The 22,762-nt window shown below is 34.0% G+C and overlaps 1 protein-coding gene across 1 annotated transcript; it reads right to left on the bottom strand.

Moving 5' to 3' along the window:
* Positions 1-10,774: 10,774 nt before the first annotated feature.
* On the bottom strand, positions 10,775-12,619 carry LOC115874475 (piggyBac transposable element-derived protein 3-like). Its single transcript, XM_030889624.1, has one exon. It carries the CDS (start codon positions 12,617-12,619, stop codon positions 10,775-10,777), a length of 1,845 nt encoding a protein of 614 aa, XP_030745484.1.
* Positions 12,620-22,762: the final 10,143 nt, after the last annotated feature.

Raw genomic sequence — 22,762 nt, 5'->3', positions numbered from 1 at the left:
TCCAATGAAAATGCGAGTTGCTTAACTCTAATAATTCTAATTCTGAGCTAGCAAATGAGCTAAGTACTTTACCTAGACTGCTATTCAGGAGCTACAAACCTATCGATGAAAATATGCATTAAAATTTGCTTTCTAGCACACAATCAGAGGATATTGATACCCAGGTACAGTATCGAGTTTATTATAATGCTTTTCTTAGCTTTAAATCAAATGTTTTTTGGTGTGTGTGTTTCCGCGATACTTACCACTTTTTTCTTTCTACCTCGTACGTCAAAGCATGGTCAAGGTCATGTCGCGTCAAGGCCGTGGTGTGTCACGGCCTTGGATTTTTGCTCTTTTTTTAAAAGAAGTTTCTTCTTCTTCAAAAAGTAACACAGGAACCATCACAGGAACACAAAATATTGTCATTTTATTTGAGGTTATAATTTTATTGACGGTTATTGATCAGTGTCAAAATTATAAATTGCTTTGTGAAACAAAATTGATATTTTTATAATTAAAATGCCTCGCTGATTGTACGAAACACTGCAAAGCTTATTTATAATTTTAAATTAGAAACAGGCACTGGTAAATCACTCTAACCAATGGATTCGCTTCCTAGTTGAATAATTGACGTCCGCTACATATTCAAATAGTTCTTCTCCGATTTTTATAGCACTGTTTTGATTTTCCAGGGGAATGCACATGATTCTAGTTTTATAGATGTTCAGCTGAAGGCCCAAAATCTCGTATTTCCAGATTTAACGTTTTTGAACTCTCATGTTTAAGTGTTACCGCTCTGACATAATTAATTTATGAAATTCATTATCATATTTTATAAAATGTGTATAAAAATTTTTTTTTGTTGGATAAATTGATGAGATATGGAGAGTTTTTTGGAGATCTATGTGTTATTAACATTTTTAACGTTAACAGGGTTACAAGTACAGGGTGGTGCCTCTTATACGACACGGAGATTCCAAGGAGAACAACAGTTTGTATTGAAATTAAATTTTGTGAGCATATTTTTATAAGGGTTAATTTAGAACATTTTGATATTAGACAACATGAGAGAAATGATTGTGACTGCTTTTCCAAGTAGAACTTTACATATGACTTTTAACATGAAAAGGTCCTTTGAAAAGGGAATCATTTTATGCTGTGAACAGGAAAGGAAACATATTGGGCATTTTATTTCATCTAGCTATTTTTTGTGTCATAATTATCCAAAGTCAACAGCTACAGTAACTTCATCTATGTCTGTATACTTTCAAAATGTTAGAGGTTTGCGCACCAAGCTTCAACTTCTCTTTGAGAATGTGTCATACTCACAATACAACATATTAGTTTTCAATGAAACATGGCTTACAAACGATATAGATAGTGCGGAACTGCAAATGTTTGGTTATGATGTATACCGTAAGGATAGATCCATAGATACAAGTACCTTCGCAAGAGGTGGTGGAGTCCTGATAGCAGTATGTAAAACTCTTTCAAGTAAAATTTTCCCAGCATCCAAAAACATTGAACATCTGTTTATTGAAATCGAATTTAATAACAACAAATTCATTCTTGCCACTGCATACTTTCCACCCAAGAGCTCCTATGAAAAATATGCGGAATTTGGAGATAATCTGGAAAGATTAACCGAGGAATACAATATATAATATAGGGAGGGGGGGGGATTGTCAATTTGTTTGCTGACTACTTCTCAAAAATGTATAGCAACAGAGACTTTACACCGGAGAACTCATTACCTTCTGAAAACATCAATCTTTCACAATTGAACTTATCAATTTCATAAATTTATGAAAAGCTGTCAACATTGGACATAAACAAGGGGCCCGGTCCCGATGGTCTTCCGTCGTATCTTGTTAAGCATTGCAGCTTCATATTTTCTAGACCACTTCATATTATCTTTAATAAATCCCTAAAAACAGGAATTTTTCCAATCTATTGGAAATCAAGCTTCATTACCCCTATACTGAAATCTGGTGATAATTCCCAGGTTAGTTAGCATTTTGAGTTGTATTCCCAAAGTATTTGAGAGTTTGGTATGTGACTACCTGTCTGCTTGTTTGAAAAATTGCTTTATAGACCAACAATTTGGATTCCTGCCACATCGCTCCACTGAGCTTAACTTGCTCACATATACTGATTTTCTCTTGGATTCATTGGAAGAAGGGTCCAACATCCATGCCATATACACAGATTTCACAAAGGCATTCGATAGGGTGAACCACAAAATCCTTATTAACAAGTTGCAGCATTTTGGAATCCAGGGACAACTTTTGGTATGGTTGGCCTCATACCTCACGGATAGAGCGCAAATTGTGCGTGTTCAGAGCTTCCAGTCTAATGAAATTAGAGTTCCATCTGGTGTTTCACAAGGTTCACATCTAGGACCTCTACTCTTCAATATCTATGTGAATGACATTGCCTCCTGCTTTCAACATGCATTTTTTCTGTTGTTCGCAGATGATCTGAAGTTTTACTTGAAGGTCCAAAGTGAAGATGATTGCTACAAACTTCAATCTGATCTAGATCACCTGTCAAAGCGGTGCAACCTTAATGGAATGGAACTTAACATAAACAAGTGTCAATTAATGATCTTCAGCCGTAGAAGAAATCACATACATCACATCTACAATATTGATGGTTCACCCCTACTGCAGGTATCTCAAATAAAGGATCTGGGAGTGTTACTTGACAGCCAGCTGACTTACACATGTCACTTATCATCAATAGTGTCAAAATCACTTCAGATATTGGGATTTATCAAGCGTTGCACCAAGGAGTTTCAAAGGATTCCCTCTATCAGACTACTGTTCTGCTCCCTGGTACGACCTCACCTGGATTACTGTTCCTGTGTGTGGTCTCCCTTTTATAACATCCATATTCAGGCCATTGAAAGAGTACAACACAAGTTCCTGAGGTATATAGCATTCAAGGAACGCAATGAGAACAAAAACGTCGACTACCAAGTTTTAGAAAATTCTCTCCAAATTACATCTCTCCAGGTTCGTCGTATGTACAGAGATCTTACAATGTTTTACAACCTATTGCACTCAAACTCCCATAGTCCTGGGCTTACTAGTAAGATTGGGTTTCATGTCCCCTCTCGACAGAGCAGACTCAATCACCCCTTTCAAGTGAATTTGCATCGCACCAACTATGGCCAAACCTCTTTTCTCACAAGATCAGCAAGACTGGCGAACGACCTATCAGCTCAAGTGGACTGTTTTCATAGTCTGAGTATATTTAAAAAAGAACTAAAAGACTGTCTGTAAACAATGTATGTGCTTTGTGATATTATCTTTAAATGTTGATGTTATTTTTTTACATTATATGTTTATAAATTTTACTGTTTGTTAGACTTTTAAATTTAATTAATAAAACTTTAACTTTGTGATATGTTAATGTTAAGGTTAGGTTTAGCTATTTTATTATTTTCTGTCACTGTATTTTTTTTTATATTGGGCAATTATTGTCCGTTGATAAATAAATAAATAATTATACGCTTATATCTGGTTTTGATTCTGTGATAATTAAAATATGTTTTAAACGTGTATCTTTTTAATACCGTTGAGTATTTTGCTCTACATCCTTTAATTTTTGTTAAAATATTAAAAGGTCTCTCAGTGCCACCTAGATATATAAATAATAAAGATCTATCGAGGCAAAATCATAAAAATGAAAACATCTAGGAAAATCTCTGTCTAAGTGGTAGGCAACCTTAATTAAAATCCATTATACCGGTATAATGTACTGGGTATTCCATTTAAAATAAAGCTTGCTTTTAAAAGTGGCCAATGTTCAATATTAATTTTGTCTCAGCCTCTATCACTTTTTGGTACAAATTTTAATGTGGTTTAACATACAACGGTTATCGATTAAATATCAGACTATACAGGGTAAATTACAATTTAGGTAGCTGTTATTGCAATTTAAAATTTATTCTACATTTTCACAAAATGTGAAATATGTCAAAATCCTTACAATTTAGGCATATGCCTCTTTAATGAAACTCACATTTTTTTTTTTCTAGAATCCGAAAATCAATTAATATATAGGGTGTTCCATTACAAAAAAAAACAAGTTTGTTGCGTAACTTTTTTTTGGGACACCCTGTAGTACTTATATTTTTATAAAATGGTCTCAATTAACCTACATATGCTCCCAAAATTTCATTTCGATATAACCTCCCGTTCCTCTTGGAGCCTCCGCGTCGTATGAGAGACGCCACCCTGTACAGGGTGGGTCAAATTCGACGCTTTTAAATGGAAATACCCTTTTCTATAAGAGATAGACAAAAACTAATATCGGTGTCTAGAGCTCTGGAATTTTTGTCAAAAACATGATGGTGAAAACCGCATATCGATATCTGTTACTGTTTCGGAGTTACGTGGTGTTTTTGAAAAATATGCATTTTTAACAAATCGCTGTAACTTTTTTGTTATGGAAAATTTTGTATTTTTATGAAAACATTTCCAAAGCACCTTTTTACGTAGAATTTAATGGTTTAAGTATAATTTTTGTAAAATTAATAATTTAAGAATTATCAACAAAAAAAAATGATTTTTTATATGGGACACCCTGTATATTTTTAATTTATTGAAAAAAATTTAAAATTACCTTTCCAAAAATATAACACACTTGATATTTTGCTCGATTCCTCTTCGAGATATAGAGTATATAAAAATTCACCCGCTTTAAATAAGTAGGCTTTGAACGGCACCGGCTGTAATGCAAAAAAAATTATAGCTGTGGGCATCAATTAAAACGAAAATAATATTTGCTATGAAAGAATTTAAAGTATATTTAACCAACATCAACACATTTAAACTATATCTAATAACAATAAAAATAAATAGCAAACCAACAAGACATGAGATTTTGCTACAGTTGTTCGACATATCGACCGTCTTCTGTTATGGACAGACGGGACAGTTTTTGAACATTTCTCGCGGAATTCATTAATTCAGTGGGGGTGAAAGATACCCTCTCATACCTGCTAAGTATTTCTAATTCTTGTCTAGATTATACGGAAGAATAAGAAACCTTTATTCTTCCGCAAATATGTCCATAGGATTAGATCCATGGGCGCTAAGTCAGGCGGCCTCAAAGGCCAACGGCTGGGATCTTGGTTAGCTATTCAATTATTCTTGAAATTGGCTGCAAAAATTTGCTGATAACTTCAGCGTTCAGAGGCGGTGCGTCGTCTTGTTGGAAAAATATGTTTTCGAGTTCCATTAAGGGCATATCATCAATAAGTGGTCCAAAGCCTACTAGTTTAAAGTGGCGAACTTTTAAAAATTTTGTATTTCGAAGAGGGATTATAACAAAATATCAAGTGTGCTATATTTTTGGAAAGGTAATTTTAAATTCTTTTCAGTTAATTAAAAATATAGAGGGTGTCCCAAATAAAAAATCAATTTTTCTGTTGATATCTGCTCTTAAATTATTAATTTTAAAAAAATTTACTTAAACCATTAAATTCTACGTAAAAAGGTGCTTTGGAAATGTTTTCATAGAAATACAAAATTTTCCATAGTAAAAAAGTTACAGCGATTTGTTAAAAATGCACATTTTCGAAAAACACCCCGTAACTCCGAAACGGTAACAGATATTGATGTGCGGTTTTCACCATCATGTTTTTGATGAAAATTGAGCTCCAGACACCGATATTAGTTTTTGTCTATCTCCTATAGAAAAGGGTGTTTCCATTTAAAAGCGTCGAATTTGACCCACCCTGTACATCAGAAATATATATTATTTTGGGCATCTTAAACGTGAGAATATCAAGGATTTAAAGAGCATATTGTACTGAATGAATATTTTTTTTATAAGTTTATTTTTAAAGTTTAGTATTAAAAAGAATGTCTCCATCATTACGACCATACCACATCCATACCTTCCCCATTGCATTTATGCAATTAATTATAATAATTAATTTATTTAAGTAAGGCTACCAGCGAGTAGCTACCGCAAGGAAAGCAATGGCAAACCACCTTGAGTATATTTGCCTTGTAAAGCCACCGTGTACTTGTGAAACAGGTACGGCTCGGCGCGGCGTAAGAACAAGAAAATACTTATTGCAGAAGTGAAAGTAGGTATTTAGATAATTTTAAGTAAGTAAATTTTTAAATTAACGATTTAATGTTTAAATCGCAGATTTCTAACTCTTTATATACATATACATCTTCTAAAACGAACAGCAGCAATGAATTTCATTTTATTCCGCTAGGTACTTACTGCAGAAGTGATGTGTCTTGTACTTCTAAAAGACGAAGAGAATACGTCTGGTGGCAAACTTGCAGCAATCTCGCGCGAGAAACTTTCAGCCAATAACTTTTCCGGTGCTACAGCGCGAAGGGGGGCAATTTAAAGCGATCCGGTGCCAAATAAAGCAGATTTGTCACGTTTTACCCGCCAACTTTAATAGGCGACGGTGATCTAGCAGAGATCGAACTCGATTAGTTCGGAGCATTAATCCTCGTTTCGATCCTGATGACGGGCCCAACGAAATGGGTTTCTTTCCAAATTGGTTTGCTAAATGCGTTTTAGGATTTTATGAGTGACTACTAGGAAACAGACACAAGTGTTATGATATTTTTTTCTAAAATATTGATTGTAACTGGGAATTTATTAATGGTCTAATGTGAATGTTTCACTGACAGTTATTTAGTGTAGACATGGTGTAAACCAAAGGTGTAGACGTATTTAGATGGTACAACTCTATGTATATTTTTCCTATATAGAAGGATGTGATTAATAAGGATGTATTCCGTTGCTTACCTTGGTTATGGTTTTATGTTCCGTTTCTATGGGTTTCTTGAAAGTTTTCTTATTACGGAACACGGTTCCTAAAAAATTCGGTTATAACTGTCACATGACTGTCACCAAACTAACCAGCGCGAGAAGGCTGGTTTTTCTGGTTTTGTTTGTCAATCAATGTCATTTATGTGAGAGAAATCCAGCAATTATTGGAATTTCGAGTGAAATTCTCATTTAATTTCTAAAATTTGTTATAATATTTTGTATTTACATCCAAAAGCAATGGAGGTAGGCAGGAAAGGTAAATAAATTTCATTAACTAAATAGAATGACTTTTTAGGACCATTTAAACTTATCACGCAGCCATTGTTTCTTGTAGTCAGGAACCATGTCAGGAACATTTAAAGAAAACATGAAAAACAAGACAAGAAGTAATCGTGAATATTTTGTAAGCTATAAAAATATAAATATTGATTTAGATTTGTTTATTTTTTATTGATCTGTTTTAATATTGGACCTGCAAATCTTCACTTGAGCTGTCTAACGAGTTTAACAGTTTATTAATAAAGTACTTTTCAATATTAAACTCCACTGAAAAGAAGAAGCAAACGTAAAAGCAGAGAATAGGTACATTAAAAATGCATAAAAGATAAATTTTATAATAAAGGTATTCAAAATTTAGAAAACGTCAACATTTGACATTTCCAGTATTTTACCAAACCGTTCCGTATGAAACCGATGTTTTTCAGGAACCGCTCTTCACCGTAGTTTACCGGTCTGGTTCGCCTGGATTTGCAACGGAATACAGCCTAAGTGATAATCATTTAAGTGATTATCGCTTGGTGTCCATACTGTAATTGTCATTTTTTGAAATATTAATTCAGAAGTCATTTCTGTCAGTTCCACAAAATATCCCGTCAATTCTTATTACAAAATGTCAAAAGAAAGATTTGGTAAAATTTATTATAATAAAAACGTCTAGAATAATAAGGATATACCGGTGGCTCACCCCTATAACTTTCTTATTTTTTCAGATAAAAAAACGAGATTTGGTATGTTAGTATATGACATAAATTAGGATTGATTGACGTATTCAATTGTTTTTGGTCACTTCCTGTTTCACCGGAAATGACTACAACTTTTGGTTTTCAAATGACACCCTTGGTAATTTTTTACTTTATTCGATAGAAAATGTCATTCTGAATAGAATGACAATCACATGTCAACTTTTTTGACATTCTCGCTTAATAAAAAATTGTATTTTAAAATTCAATCTAGAGTGTCATGGCTATGTTAAAAACACTAATTCTTAATCAAGGAGCCTTGGAAAAATAAATCTGATCTTCTAATGTTTTTAGTGTCTTATCCTGACCAGTTAGAAAATGCTCAAATCGTATTTTTAATCATATCTCAATTTTTTCAAATGGAACGAGGGAGCTTAATTAGCAAATTTGGAAAAAGCGATTTTTACGAATAATTTCATACCACACACTGGGTATTTCGAGTCAAATTTTCGTTACGAACCGCAAGTTATAATTTCAAATAAACCATTTGGAAAATGTCAAAAGTTGATATATGATATGTCTTTCTATTCAGAGTGTTATTTTCCATCGAATAAAGTAAAAAAAATAGAGAGGTTGCCATTTAAAAATCAAAAGTTGTAGTCATTTCCGGTGAAACAGGAAGTGACCGGAAACAATTGAATTCGTCAATCAATCCTAATTTATGTCATATACTAACATACCAAATCTCGTTTTTTTATCTGAAAAAATAAAAAAGTTAGTGGAGTGAGCGACTTTTGAAACGCACCCGGTATATACTTTATTTCGTTGTATAATCTTTTGAATACAATTCGATGTTTCGGGATTACCTAATACTTTTGCCTGACACTCAATTCGATACCGGCAACACTACTCCTCCTTCAGAGTCGTAGTGTTCCCGGGTAACGCATTTCGTGTGAAGTAAAAGAATTATTCAGGACAATGAAGTTTTCAGCAAATTTTTGCAGCCAATTTCGAGAATAATTGAACAGCTACCCAAGATCCCAGCCGTTAGCCATCGAGGCCGCCGAGGCCGCTGAACTTAGTGCCTATGGATTTTTATCTTTGCGGAAGAATAAGGGCTCTTATTTTTAAATTGTATAATCTAGACAGGAATTAGAAGTACCTGCTTAGCGTTTATGCGAGGTTATCTTTCACTCCTACTGAGTTAATGATTTCCGCGAGAAATGTTCAAAAATGGTTCCGTCTGTCCATAACAGTAGACGGTCGACATGTGGACATGTAGCAAAATCACATGTCTTGGTTTGTTATTAATTTTTATTGTTATTGATATAGTTTAAATGTGTTGATGCTGTTAAATATAGTGTAAATTGTTTTAAAATTCTGCATCTCTCATTGCAAATAGTATTTTCGTTTTAACTGCTGCTCACAGCTAAAAGTTTTTTGCATTACAGCCGGCGCCGTTCAAAGCCTACTTATTCAAAATGTGCGAATTTTTAAAAAATCTATATCTCGAAGAGCAATTAAGCAAAATATCAAGTATGCTATATTTTTGGTCATTTTAAATTATTTTCAATGAATCAAATTTTCTGTTGATAATTCTTAAATTATTAATTTTACAAAAATTATACTTAAACCATTAAATTCTACGTAAAAAGGTGCTTTGGAAATGCTTTTATGAAAATCCAAAATTTTCCATAGAAAAAAAGTTACAGCGATTTGTTAAAAATGCACATTTTTGAGAAACACCCTGTAACTCATAAACGGTAACAGAAATCGATGTGGGGTTTTCACCATCATGTTTTTGATAAAAATTGAGCTCCAGATACCGATATTAGTTTTCGCCTATCTTCTATAGAAAAGGGTGTTTCCCTTTAAAAGCGTCCAATTTGAACCACCCTGTACATCTATCGTAAATTAGGCGCACATCTTGAACCGCTAAAACGACCCCTAATTCAGATCCGATACCCGTTCTAGTCGAATCCCATATACGATTTCTATTCTAATTTAATCTGGCCGGGGCCAGCCGAGAAGAAATTTTATTTTATTTAGCCCGATAACTTAGCCCGACCCCGAGAGACCCGCCGCTAAATGGAAATCGGTCGCAGTTTATCTGCTCCAGAAGAAAATTATGGCCCTATCGATTCTGCGGTTGGAACAGTCCCGCTGTGTATGTAATTCGAGGGGATTGGAGGGTCGGCCGGGGTGCCCGCCCCCCAATCTCTGTCCTCCGCGTATGTCTCTATCGGTTGGAGTGTGTGGAGTGGTTGGTCTGCCCCCTTTCGGTATAATTTTCTCGTAAAGTATAATAATACTTTGCTCGTTCTTCTTGCATCTGTCATTTCGATTTTTCGTAGACATATTCGAACAAAATATGGCTTTTTCAACTTGTAATAGCCCAGTCAAATTAGAAAATTGAGTAGAAAAAATTCGCACAGTTTTGAAAATGGTTTTAAACGATTCCTTGACTTGAGCTGTTGAAAATAGTTACTAACTGTCACTAGAAAATTGCCATGGCAACACCAGCCATCTCGATTGCCATTTTATTTAAAAATCGTTTTTTATTCAAAAGTTGAGCCAGATAGGTATAGAAACCCTTAATATAGTTTCAAAGAGCATTTGAATCTGCTTCGATTTATTTTAAAAAATACAGGGTAAGTTTTAATATAAAATAAAATTTTAAAATAGATCAGCAATTTTTGGTACCGCTGTATAAATTTAAGGAACCAATAACATTTTTCAGTAAAGTTTATTTCTCTACTTTTAAACTAAGCACAAAAATTAATTCTGAAAAGTAATGTACAGGGTGTTAATAATCTATTCTATTGGAGCATGCATATTTAAATATCTTTAACCCTTAGCTACTACTGACTAATTGATGTTACGTTGGTACTATCCACGAGTCCCCAGGACCCATTATATATATATGTATGTATTAATTACCCAAATTTGAAAATTATAAATTTTATTCATCAAAACACTTACAAGATACCTTTAAGGATTAAAAAAACATCAAACTACTTATCTAAACACTTCGGACACATTTTTTTGCAACATTGATTGCAAATTGGTATTTTACAACCATCACAATTAATGGCTGTCTTCCTATCCTTCTTGGCGGGACAAATACCACATCTCTTTCGCTTGCTTTTAATTACAGGTTCTGTGACTTCTTTCTCAACTGGAATTGTGATTTGTAGAACATCAGCTATTAAATTGTGGATTTTCAATGGTACTTTAGGGTTGACCATTCTGGAACGCACGTGCTCGTCAATTAACTGCATTCCAAGTTGTTTTATAAAGTCATATCGCGAAATTTCTTCACCATCTTTAGAAAATTGGTATATTACCCGAGAATTGACACCGGCAATATTTAAGATGGCATGAAAAATCGCTACTGGCCACCGATTTGTTCTTCTAGACGTAGAATATTTCGCACACTTTGCATCTAGGGCGTCTACACCTGATTTTGTCTCATTATAAAAATGAATTATTTCTGGCTTCAGCGTATCTTGGTTTATTGAAAAACTATGGTGCATGCTGGAAAGTAAAATGACACCTTTGCCTTTTTTCGGGACGTAAGAGACTATGGTATTAGATGCAGAAAATCCAAAAATTGAAGAACCAACTTGTCTATTCCTATGAGGTAAAAATTCAGGAGGTATGGCTCTCTTATTTTTCTTCAAAGTGCCCACATATGTTATTTTTTTTTCTTTGAGAGCCTCAAGAAGTTCAACTGAGCTATACCAGTTGTCGCCAGTTATATTTCTTTTAGTACCTTCAACACACTGTGCTAGTCGTAAAACAACTCTTGTAGGATTTGATAGCTTGGATTTGGGTTCAGCTGTTTTTATTTCAGCACCGCAATATATTTCTGCATTGACCATATAATGAGTCTTTGCGTCTGTCAAAATTTGAACTTTAATGCCATATTTGGCAGGTTTGCTGGGAATAAACATTCTGAACGAACATCTCCCACGAAACGGTATTAGCATCTCGTCAACAGTTAAATAATATCCTGGGCTATACGATAACTTAGAATTTTCGACAAATTTGTCAAAAAATTCTGAAATTGCAGCTAGTTTATTTGTAATAGTCCTTTCTTTTCGAGTTGTGACGTCATCAAACCTTATACAACTTAATAGAAATGAAAATCGAGCAAGACTCATGGTGGCGCGAAAAATAGGCCTTCCTGTTCCATCCGTAGCCCACATTGACCTAATGTCCTCGTGACCAGATTTGAAAATTCCTTGTAAGTATAAAAGGCCCAAAAATGCTCTCATTTCGGACAATGTGGTATCGCTGGTGAATACAGGCCTACACTTCTTTTTTGAATGTAGGCGTCTTTTAAACTTACGGTATTTTTCTCGACACGTACCTATTTTTATATTCGTATATATAACTAATTGTCCCAGCATATCATCAGTTAGCAGTAAGCTCCAAGCCTGGAGGGGCGTTGATGGAGGATTGTTTCGGACAGTTCCTTTAGGTCCTGGCAGAACCGTGACTAAATTATGAGATGCCGTGCGACCCCTAATAACTGGCGTTTTTGACCATTTAGTACCATCTTTTCCATACCAGGCATTTCTAGTAATGGTAGGCGCTTCTTCATCCGAGTCTGAAACTTCTAACTCACTGTCGGTATTGTGGTCGCTAAAAATTGCCTCGTCATCTTCCTTGTCACTTTCGTCAGCAAAGGCCTCAATTTCTTCCAGTGTGTTAACTTCATCCAATAGGGTTGTTGTATCATCCTCCTGGTCGGGCACTTCATGTACAGCAGATTCTTCATCTTCCCAAAACTGTTCACTTTCTAAAATCTCTCTCAATTGTTCTGTTGACAAATTTCTTGAACTGTACGCCATTTTGCTGAAAATGAAAAAAAGCCTGTCTTGATCTTCATTTATTCTGCATATCAAACTCTTTATTTGATGTGAATTTCATCAATGCCCCACCTCGCAAGAGAAAGAATTGTAGTCGTCCGAAAAATCGATTTTTTTTATTACAAATCTCCACGAATTATGACCCTTACAGATCCTACAGTACGAAAAACTTTTTTTTTCAACAAAAATTTATGTTTATGTATGTGTGTGTGTGCGTGTTTTATCAATTCTGTATTTGACTTAAGGGTAATTAGGATAATAAAGCAATAGAGATTGTATTATGTATTTTAGCTAAAATAAAAAAAAATATATTCTAGTAATAACACAACACATATATATGCGAAGAAGTTTGTGCGGCCTTGCCGAAACCTTTATTTTGATAATGCATCAACATGAAAATCACCTACCTGTACAATATTTCATGCGGTTAAAAAATAACGCCTTATTCTATCTCTAAACACAAAATAATTAATTTAAAAGATCGTTACACAATTGCTACTGATGGGTCCCCAGGACCCACTTGTCACTATTGCTCCGCAACTCTTAACACTGACTGATGGGTTTTACTAGCGATGCGAAGCAGTTCTTATGGTAGGAGAGTACAGGGACGGACGGCGCGCAAAATTAAAATATCTGAGAAATATAGCAAAACTGAAAATCCGATGGGTCCTCAGGACCCGTCGGTAGTAATTAAGGGTTTTAAATATCTCAAAAACCAAAGATTTTAAACATATTTAACCCTTATAATAAATGCCTTTTTTCCAAGAATTCAAAAATGAAATAAAATACTGGATGTTCCTTAAGAAAAAATATAACTTTGGTATGGATCTTAGTTCTGAAACACCCTGTATATTTCAAAATAATTTTAAATTGTGCACATTGCCTCCCCACATAAGCCATAAATGGCTTAATTATATAAAGCATAGCGCATAATTACATACACAGCGGGGCTGTTCCAACCGCAGAATCGATAGGGCCATAATTTTCTTCTGGAGCAGATAAACTGCGACCGATTTTCATTTAGCGGCGGGTCTCTCGGGGTCGGGCTAAGTTATCGGGCTAAATAAAATAAAATTTCTTCTCGGCTGGCCCCGGCCAGATTAAATTAGAATAGAAATCGTATACTGGATTCGACTAGAACGGGTATCGGATCTGAATTAGGGGTCGTTTTAGCGGTTCAAGATGTGCGCCTAATTTACGATGGATGTACAGGGTGGGTCAAATTGAACGCTTTTAAAGGGAAACACCCTTTTCTATAGAAGATAGACGAAAACTAATATCGGTGTCTAGAGCTCAATTTTTATCAAAAACATGATGGTGAAAACCGCACATCGATTTCTGTTACCGTTTATGAGTTACAGGGTGTTTTTCAAAAATGTGCATTTTTAACAAATCTCTGTAACTTTTTTTCTATGGAAAATTTTGTATTTTTATAAAAGCATTTCCAAAGCACCTTTTTACGTAGAATTTAATGGTTTAAGTATAGTTTTTGTAAAATTAATAATTTAAGAATTATCAACAGAAAATTTGATTTTCTCTATGGGACACCCTGTGTATTTTTAATTCATTGAAAATAATTTAAAATGACCTTTCCAAAAATATAGCATACTTGATATTTTGCTTAATTGCTCTTCGAGATATAGATTTTTTAAAAATTCGCACATTTTGAATAAGTAGGCTTTGAACGGCGCCGGCTGTAATCCAAAAAGTTTTAGCTGTGAGCAGCAGTTAAAACGAAAATACTATTTGCAATGAGAGATGCAGAATTTTAAAACAATTTACACTATATTTAACAGCATCAACACATTTAAACCATATCAATAACAATAAAAATGAATAACAAACCAAGACATGTGATTTTGCTACATGTCCACATGTCGACCGTCTACTGTTATGGACAGACGGGACCATTTTTGAATATTTCTCGCGGAAATCATTAACTCAGTGGGAGTGAAAGATAACCTCGCATAAATGCTAAGAAGGTACTTCTAATTCCTGTCTAGATTATACGACAATTTAAAAATAAGAACCTTTATTCTTCCGCAAAGATAAAAATCCATAGGCACTAAGTTTAGCGGCCTCGGCGGCCTCGATGGCTAACGGCTGGGATCTTGGGTAGCTGTTCAATTATTCTCGAAATTGGCTGCAAAAATTTGCTAATAACTTCATCGTCCTGAGGCGGTGACTTGTCTTGCTGGAAAAATATATTTTTAGTTCTATTAGATTAGGGGCATTATCATCAATAAGGTGTCTAAAGCCTACTAGTTAAAAGTGGTGAACTTTTAAAAATTCTGTATTTCGAAGGAGACTATAACAAAATATCAAGTGTGCTATATTTTTAGAAAGGTAACTTTAAGCTCTTTTCATTTAATTAAAAATATACAGGGTGTCACAAATAAAAAGTCAACTTTTCTGTTGATAACTCTTAAATTATTAATTTTAAAAAAATTATACTTAAACCATTAAATTCTAAGTAAAAAGGTGCTTTGGAGAGGTTTTCATAAAAATACAAAATCTTCCATAGCAAAGAAGTTACAGCCATTTTTTAAAAATGCTCATTTTTGAAAAACACCCCGTAACACATAAACGGTAACAGATATCGATGTGCGGTTTTCACATCATGTTTTTGATAAAAATTGAGCTCCAGACACCGATATTAGTTTTCGTCTATCTCTTATAGAAAAGGGTGTGTCCCTTTAAAAGTAGCTTTTAACTTCTAACTCTGTACAGGGTGCGCGAAATTTGTCTGTTTTAATAGACAAAACAGTCCTGAATATACAGTTTGTCAATATTTTTATGGCTAACCGAGGGATACTAGTACATTATCGTAGGGCATCTTTTAACCGGCCAGGATAAGACACCAAAAAACTTTAGACGATCAAATCTATTTTTCCAAGGCTATTTGATTAAAAATTAGTGTTTTTAACACAGCCATGGCACCCTAGATTGAAATTTAAAATACAATTTTGATTTAAGCGAAAATGCATGTCATAGGTGCCATTTAAAAATGAAAAGTTGTAGTCATTTCCGGTGAAACAGGAAGCGGTCGAAAAGAATTGAATACGTCATTCAATCCTAATTCATGTTATATACTAACATACTTGGAAACCATTTAACACAGTCTGAAGTTGGCTCATAGCCCATTATCAAATAAAAGAATAATCACTATTTAAAATGAATAAATCCCAGGTATGCTTATGGCTTACCCCCGCCCCGAATCAATTGCGGCCGGAAAAGCCTAATGGAAACCGCAGCGATGGAAAATGGCAATTTTCGAGTCGCGAAATAATCGACGCTTTGCGCTGATGCATGATGGTGAAGCCGGCAGGACAACGTCCACCGATGAAAACGTAATTCCGACAGGATGAGATTCCGTCCGTAGATTTACGGTGCGGCGAACCGATCTAGCCAGATTAGCCGCGGCAGCCGTGTTCGTTGAATATTTGATGGTTTTTGTTGTTCGACCTGAGGCTCGAGTAATATTAGGGTTTTCGAACAGTTGTTGAATAAAATGTAGGATTTTGAGGGCTGTAGTTTATTTATACAGTACTATATACGGTGTCTCTTAAGAGTCAATTTTACTAGTAAAAAAAGTAGTAAATACGACTTCGGCATTTAACGTTTTATGTAAAACTGGCTAGGTATTTTTACACAAATGAAGAGGAAAATTTAAGATAAAGGAGTATACTATATCCGTATAGTAGCACATTTTTAGATAACTTCTTTATTTCTAAGATTTTGATGGTCAAACATCAACAAAATATTCCTTATGTTTGGACTAAATTTTTTCGAAAATAAAGACATAATTTAAAATGCCGTTACAAGACGGAAATAGATTAAAGTTTTGTGATTACAGTGATATATAATTTATATGGTTTTGTAATAAATTGCTCGCTATTTTATGGCAAACGCTGAAGCTTTACAAACCTTAATCAAGCCTTCATCAAAGCACGTGTGTTTGGAATTTTGGGTATTGGTTAACACTACAGGATGGAGCTAAGTCTTAGGCAGAGAGAGAGAGAGAGAGAGGTATTGATTTATAGAGCGCGTCAATAGGGAGGTTTTTTTAGCGCTCAATAATAAGCTTTATTTAATATGAGGTTATTTTAAATTATTTTAAGTTAGAAATTAAAGTTTTTTCGTTATGTTGATGCTGTCTAAGAATTCCATAACTTTATTAATCTTCGGACTAAGGAGGGGGGGACGGAAGGGGCGGTCCGCCCCGGGCCCCGTCTTTTAGGGGGCCTCCGAATCTTAATAAGTAATTTTTTATTCAACTGGCAAACAAGGCCAATATATGTTTAGTAGTTATAAAGCAGTTTGTAGGTGGAGTATGCAAACCATACTTATACGCCAACTATAAACAGTATAAATGGAAGCAGATATTTACTTAATTATCAATTATCAGGCCCCAGTAATTGTCAATGGCATTTTCTATTTAGGATATTAAATCAAGGGATAATTTTCTTTGTTTAAAATATCGAATAATTATTATTTTTTATATATTTTGAGACTGAATTTATTTATTTTAGCTTTTAAGTTATTTTTCAGTGGTTTCATTATTTATTTTTACTGAATAAACATTTTAAATTACAAAAAATACACAGCATAACTTGCATTCTAGCTTCATTACTGATGATGAGCAGTGAAATCTTTAGTATAACGGGGGCTACGGGCCTGAGACAGCGAAGGGGCCTCTCGGATCTTGGAGGACTTACAAAATCGCGATATTTTGTCGCGGTCTGGAAGCATTTTTAAGAAAAAAATATTTAAAATTTTTGGACGAAAAGTCTAAAGTACTACCTGTCAAAAAAATTTGTACAGCCTAAAAGTCAAATTTAGTGATTATCACCTGTGACATAAAGAAAAGACATGTGACTATCTATTTCAAAAATTAAATTGTTCAAATGTCATATAATAATGGCGGTAGCTGTCATGGAATTGAGCGATTAAAAAATTATCATAAATCATTTTTTTTTCAAATGGACACTTTTTTAATTTCACTAGTGAAAATGTTTTCCAATTCGTTACGTTTTAACTAGACATATTCCTATACCTAAAATAAATCGTTTTTAAGTTATTTAAGACTTAGTTTGAAATCGTATATTTTTCTTGATTTTATCTAGCTTCCTTTGACATGTGTCAAACAGTCAGACAATTTATTTCCATCTGTCAGAAAATGAATTAGTTGAATTTCCTATATTATAACTACTGCTGCCCCCTTAAATGTTTAAAAAGTGTATTTATATAAATATATCCCGTATTTTTGTTCTTTAGTGATAGTTCTAATTTAGTTATTCTATGATTCTAATAGTTGATATTTTAATAATATACCGTACGATCGAAAAAAACAGCGCCAAAGTTAGCTTGGAAATGATGATCGATAATATACTATCATATGCTACTGGTTAAAATCAAGAAAAATATACGCTTTAAAGCTAAATCTTAAATAACTTAAAAACGATTTATTTTAGGTACAGGAACATGTAAAGTCAAAAAGTAACAAATTTTAAAAACGAAAGTAACGAAAGCCTTATCACGAGTGAAATAAAAAAAGGGGATTTCCATTTGAAAAAAAAAATGATTTATGATAATTTTTTAATCGCTCAATTCCATGACAGCTGCGGCCATTATTATATGACATTCGGACAATTTAATTTTTGACATATATAGCCACGTGCCTTCTCTTTATGGTACAGTGGTTGTGGCAATCACTAAATTTGACGTTTAGGCTATATACATATTTTTGACAGGCAGTTTTTTTCCTCCAAAAATTACAAATATTTTTTTTTCTCAAAAACGGTTAACGTTAGGTATAGAGTATTTAATATCAAAATTCATAAAATTTTACAGAGAATTTAAGTATGTAATAAAAAATGGGGTCACCCATTTAAAATAAGAAAGTTGCTGTCAACTTCCAGTACTTCCGAAAGTGCCGCCATATTGAAAATATTTTAATCGATAGATCTCATTGTGAAACAATGATATGCACAAAATCTCGTATCTAGATATTGTAGTTCTCTAGAAACTTCTAACGCAGGCTCAGCCTGGGACACCCTGTATAAATACTTGAATTTTTTTGACCATTATACAAACGTCATTCAATTTTTACAAAATGTGCATTAGAAGTATATAATTATCCTCGTAATTATCTAAATAGACCGGGGGTTACATTTAGCTTCGCCGCCCCGGGCCCCCGACAGGCTTAGTCCACCACTGCTAAAATCTTCTCATAGGTAACAGCATTAAAGAATCTAAACCTATGGGAGGCAACAGGTAAGCATTCAAAAAGAATGTGTCTCATTGACATTAAGGGGGGGGTTCATTTCTGATAATGTATGATTTGGTAAGATATGAGTGTCCTGTGAGGGTTCTAACAACTTTACAGAAAAATCCGCGTTCAAGAGATTATATATTTTGATACAGATGAAGAAGTGGCATATGTGATCTAAGTTTATGAGTTCCCTCAAGGCTGTCCCATTCATTTTGAAGTATACTGAAGACCACTTTTTTGTGGAAATCTCTGAAATCAACAACGGATGGAGTTCCTTCAATATTCTGTAAGAGCGTTGCCTCACTAGCAAGTTTGTCTGCTCGGTCGTTACCGGCAATGTCAGAGTGTCCAGGAATCCACATAAAGTTAACATTGTAGTTTCTTTCAGTAAGTTTATATACTAGATCTCGAATGCTGCAGGTTAGAGAGTTTTTGGGGTTTAAAGAAGCAATACTGTTGAGGGAACTAAGTGAATCAGATAGTATTAATGCTTCAATCGGTGGCATGCTCCGAATTTGGATAAGAGGCTGATAAATAGCTGTGAGTTCGTCTTAGGCAGATTTCTGAAATATATAATATATACTATTTCCTTTTCCGGCCACACCCGCTGTACCCGATCTCTGATAGTGAACCGAACAGTACGGCGTAATAGGGCGTAATAGACCCCTAAGTAACTTGTAAATAAATGTTTTCACAGATACAAGGATAGTATATATGATAGCTCAAAGCCCATTATCCAGTAACAGAACAATCACTATTTAAAATTAATAAATCGTAGGTATGCTTATGGCTTACCCCCGCCTCGAATCAATTGCGGCTGGAAAAGCCTAATGGAAACCGCAGCGATGGAAAATGGCAATTTTCGAGTCGCGAAATAATCGACGCTTTGCGCTGATGATGGTGAGGCCGGCAGGACAACGTCCACCGATGAAAACGTAATTCCGACAGGATGAGATTCCGCCCGTAGATTTACGGTGCGGCGGGCGTACCGATCCGATCCAGATAGATTAGCCGCGGCAGCCGTGTTCGTTGAATATTTGATGATTTTTGTTGTTCGACCTGAGGCTCGAGTAATATTAGGGTTTCCGAACAGTTGTTGAATAAAATGTAGGATTTTGAGGGCTGTAGTTTATTTATACAGGACTGTACTCGGTGTCTCTTAAGTAAGTGCAAGTATTTTAAGGACATAAACAATATAGTCTATACAGGGTGTCCCACTAAGAACAGCTCTCGGCTGTATCTCGGAAAGTGTTAGTCGTAGGGCTTGCGGAAAAAAAATTGTAACTAAAGAGACCATGAGAAATTGCTGGAAATTATTTTCAAGTTGGTAGAACGGCCGCTAGAGGGCGCAACTGCTATAAAATATAAGGAAAAGGAGTTTTTACACAATTTTGCCTAGATAACGGCTACCATAAATAATAAATTCATAATCTTCAGTAATTTTTGGATATTTTTTGTTAGAGCCATTTCCCCTATCTGCCAAAATAAAGTGGTGGGGGAATGTTAGATCTGTTTTTATTTAAATATTAATAACTCCGGACCGGATGAACGGAATCCAACAAACGGGAGCTCGTTTAAAAGTGCGTTTCTTACTCTCTTATAAACAATAATAATAAGATGTTGAATGTAATTTTAACAAACATTGCGCGTTTTTTAAAAAAATTAAATGCCATAGTATATGCAATTTTAGCTGACAGTAAAGAGTAATAAAAGCTTAAAAAGTCAGCGAAAACCGCATCTTGATATCCTCTTTCAAACCGAAGATATTAGCAAAATTATTATAAATACGAAAAAAAAGCCCTTAATTACCTTATTTTTATAACACGGTTAGAGTAACCCTCTTGATTATGACCTGTGTTATGACTATTCTAATAAACAATAAGATAGAAACGATTAGTTTGTTCTAACATCGACAATATACCAGAATACCATAATACCAGATGTATTAATTTCTAATAATTAAGATATCAATGACAGTGAATAAGAAACGACGCCTCAGTGAAGTCATGGCAGGCTTTGGAAAAAAGTTGCTTTTGACGTAATAGTATAAACGTATATACAGCGTTTGAAAAGTATAAAATATCCACGATATTGTTCTTGTATGTATTTTGGGGTGTCAATACGAGTGTTTTATGTTTTTTTTTAAAGTTAAGTGTTTAGGTAGTATCTAGTGAAAGGAATAGTTTAGGTTTTATATATTTAGTTCTTTCTCTTTTTATATACTTCTGCTGTACCTAAGGACTGTATATGTTCCAAAGGACTGTTCGATCGCGTCAAATCGCCGGTGTGGTAGTTGCCGTGGAATGTTACGTCACGCGCTGACCAGCGCTCCACAGTGCGGTGCATGGTTATTTTAGCAGGACAAAATCTCAAGAGCAATGTTTGGGACTTAAAATCTAAGAACGTAGCAAATGGTAAGTAGCAAATACAAGATAATAAAACTATGATATTATTCGTACATGACACACAAAAACCCTATTGTAAACTATTGCCAAATACATAAAATTATGATATCAAAAAACTCTTTAGCAGTTTTTTTTAATTAATTTGTAATCTTGTGACACCCTCTATAATTTATTTAAAAAAAATATATTTTATTTTGAAAATAATAAATAAGATAGATATTTTAATTTTAACACTCGGTAATTGTAAATTCATATATAGTAAGTATCTAAGACAATTTTTTAAACTCAGTGCCTTTTGATGGAGTTGTTTTGTTTTTATACTATCCGATTGAAATGAATCTTTTTGGGCATTCACCTGTTAAGCTTGAACTCTCTGTGACTGTGACTACCTGTGTTGGTAACTATTCGTGACTCAAAAGATCTACATCATTCAATATATCGATATTTGAAAAAAAAGTGAAAGTTTGATATCTGCATAACAAAGGCACGAAGGATTTTAACAAATAATATACGTACAGTAGAAAAGTACATACCTTTGGCAACCTTCAACATAATTTGGCTTTCTAATAAAATGTATAAGCACTTGTAAATATTTTGTTTTCGTATGATCTCTGCCTTGCTGAGCAGAAAACGACCAAATTTGGTTGATAAAAATGTATCGAAATACAAAGAATATTCATGCATTTTTGTATCAATTGGAATGTCTATTATTTATTCTTATCAGTACACATTTTTTGGCTTATTTCTAACTAAACGCTTTAGTCCTGCTAAATTTATCTTCTAACGCACTGTGCGCTCGTCCGTCAAATGCAAAAATAACTGTCACTGTCTAAAATCTTTAGCGCCAACTTCAACTCGGTCAGTAGATGATGTTAAAAAACTGACAGTGCAGGAAGATAGGAATCGAACTATCGTTATCTCTATAGTATCCTTGTGCTGTACCTACTTTATTTTAAGAGTGGATTTTTCTCAAAATGTTAATAACAAAAAAGATTTTTCTCTTATAAAGACCAGCCTGTAAAAACCTATAGTTATTACTAATTTCACTGGCATAGGTAGATACAAAAGTTCGTTTTTTGATGATAAAAATCGATAGTTAGTTTAGTTTTCCGTACCGCAAGTTACTTTTTAAACACTGAAAAAATAGTCTTTAAATCTAAAAAAAATCTTATATAATGCTAGGAAAAGAATGCTTACTATAACCACTATGTCAAAACCGATATATTGACTTAAGTTTTAAAACATTGTAGAAGTCAGAATGGAATTTCTAGTATGCTTGTTGGTGTTTTTCAACTAAAATATTATATTCTATGAAAATCTGGAAATTGAATGAGACACAATATCAAACTTTATCACTGTATGAACGATAAAAATACCTAGACTATGTTTCTATATTATATTCTACATTTTATTTTTGAAGACCATAAATATTAAATTGTTTGAAAA

The sequence above is a fragment of the Sitophilus oryzae genome, unplaced genomic scaffold (assembly GCF_002938485.1).
Source record: "Sitophilus oryzae breed Bouriz unplaced genomic scaffold, Soryzae_2.0 scaffold_1297_pilon_pilon, whole genome shotgun sequence".
NCBI lineage: Eukaryota > Metazoa > Arthropoda > Insecta > Coleoptera > Curculionidae > Sitophilus > Sitophilus oryzae.
Note: the sequence above shows the minus strand (reverse complement) of the source record. Positions and strands in the feature narration are given on the sequence as shown.

What these genes read in the sequence shown, in the direction of transcription:
- LOC115874475 (XM_030889624.1), bottom strand. Translation starts at nt 12,619, where the DNA reads ATGGCGTACAGTTCAAGAAATTTGTCAACAGAACAATTGAGAGAGATT.